Source organism: Oxyura jamaicensis, chromosome 3 (genome assembly GCF_011077185.1).
Source record: "Oxyura jamaicensis isolate SHBP4307 breed ruddy duck chromosome 3, BPBGC_Ojam_1.0, whole genome shotgun sequence".
Classification (NCBI taxonomy): domain Eukaryota; kingdom Metazoa; phylum Chordata; class Aves; order Anseriformes; family Anatidae; genus Oxyura; species Oxyura jamaicensis.
This window is the reverse complement of record NC_048895.1, coordinates 69,903,780-69,905,047: the sequence shown is the minus strand read 5'-3', so window position 1 is coordinate 69,905,047 and position 1,268 is coordinate 69,903,780. Positions and strand designations below refer to the sequence as shown.

General features: G+C 47.0%; 1 protein-coding gene across 1 annotated transcript in view; it reads left to right on the top strand.

Moving 5' to 3' along the window:
* Positions 1-802: 802 nt before the first annotated feature.
* The window catches only part of CCN6 (cellular communication network factor 6), a 7,761-nt gene continuing 7,295 nt past the window's right edge, over positions 803-1,268 (top strand). Inside the window, exon 1 of the mRNA XM_035322370.1 lies at positions 803-957. Coding sequence (XP_035178261.1) covers positions 898-957 — 60 coding nt within the window. The 5' untranslated portion in view covers positions 803-897. The remainder of the gene's footprint in view (positions 958-1,268) is intronic.

Genomic DNA, 1,268 nt, shown 5'->3' with positions numbered 1-1,268 from the left:
GCTGGGGTTGATTTGATGCTGCCACTGGAGCCTCTGTCCACAGAGAGCTCCTGTGTGAGGACGGTGGTTGGCAGCATCCTCTCCTAACTCTGGAACTCCACAGAAAAGGACAGGGAGGGCTAACGGAAAGGCAGCACGTTAACCAGGGCAGCACCGCTGCTGCAGGGGTGGAGCTTTTATCTTATCCTCATTAGCCTAAAAATCAGGCACACCCCCTCAACGGCACTGGGGAGAAGGAAAGTTGGAGATTTGAATGGCCTGCTGTTTTAGCAGTAAGGCATAGCAGTAAGACAGGTCGCATGCTTCAAGGAAAAAAACATTAGGATTCCACAGCAAGCAGCAGTGTAAAGTATGTACTAGCACAACGGCACACCATGGCATCTCTCTCCCTAGAGAGCTTGCACTGAGGGTGTTCATTTTTACATTATGATTCTGCTAGGCACAACACATTAGAAATTCTGAGAAACGCTGCTTTCCCTGCCTCAAAAAATACAGGTATTTGCACCCTGCCCTTCAGATTTCAGAGATTCCTGTAATATGGACTTGAACACAAGTTAAAAATAACACTGCATCTCCAGCAGGAAGATTTTAAGAATCAGCTGTCACCCCACCCGACCTCAATTAAGTGAGGAAGAATCTGCTGAAGCAGCTGGATGGGACCAAGCAGGGTGTGAAAATCTGGATCCCAGTGCGAAGTAGAGAAAAGAAGATTGGCTGCAAATTTCAGCGTGAAGCTGGATCTGCATGAAGTGGGGAATTCCAAGTGTGAATGTGTGTATGTGTTCATGCATGTGCTGAGGAAAGTCGGGTTGGCAAGGGAGACAGAGGAGAGCTTTGTGTGCTGTGCTTGCTCTGACACAGCTCAGCCTGCTCCCTATCTCTCAGTTCCACTTCTGAATGTGCGGGAACATGCGGTGGCTCCTTTTTCCCACCATCATCATCGCTTGTACACAACAGGTAAGTTCATTAAATGGGACAAAAAGATTTCTCCCTTCGTTGCCCTATCCGGGTTTACAGGCTTGTTTTGCTTAATGACAAAATAAATTTCAGAGGAGCAAATTCCTCATAAAGAATAAGGAGCCATTCCCTACTCCCGAGTAAATTTCATGTGCAGCTTATTTATGGCATCAGTCCTGATCTTCCTACTTTTTCCTCTATCCTGTCCATTAACAGGATTCTGTGGAAAAACAACAAAAAAAAAAGGTAGGTAAGATCAAATTGTCAGTGATATTACTTCGCGGGGGGGGGGGGGGGCCCCCTACCCGGGA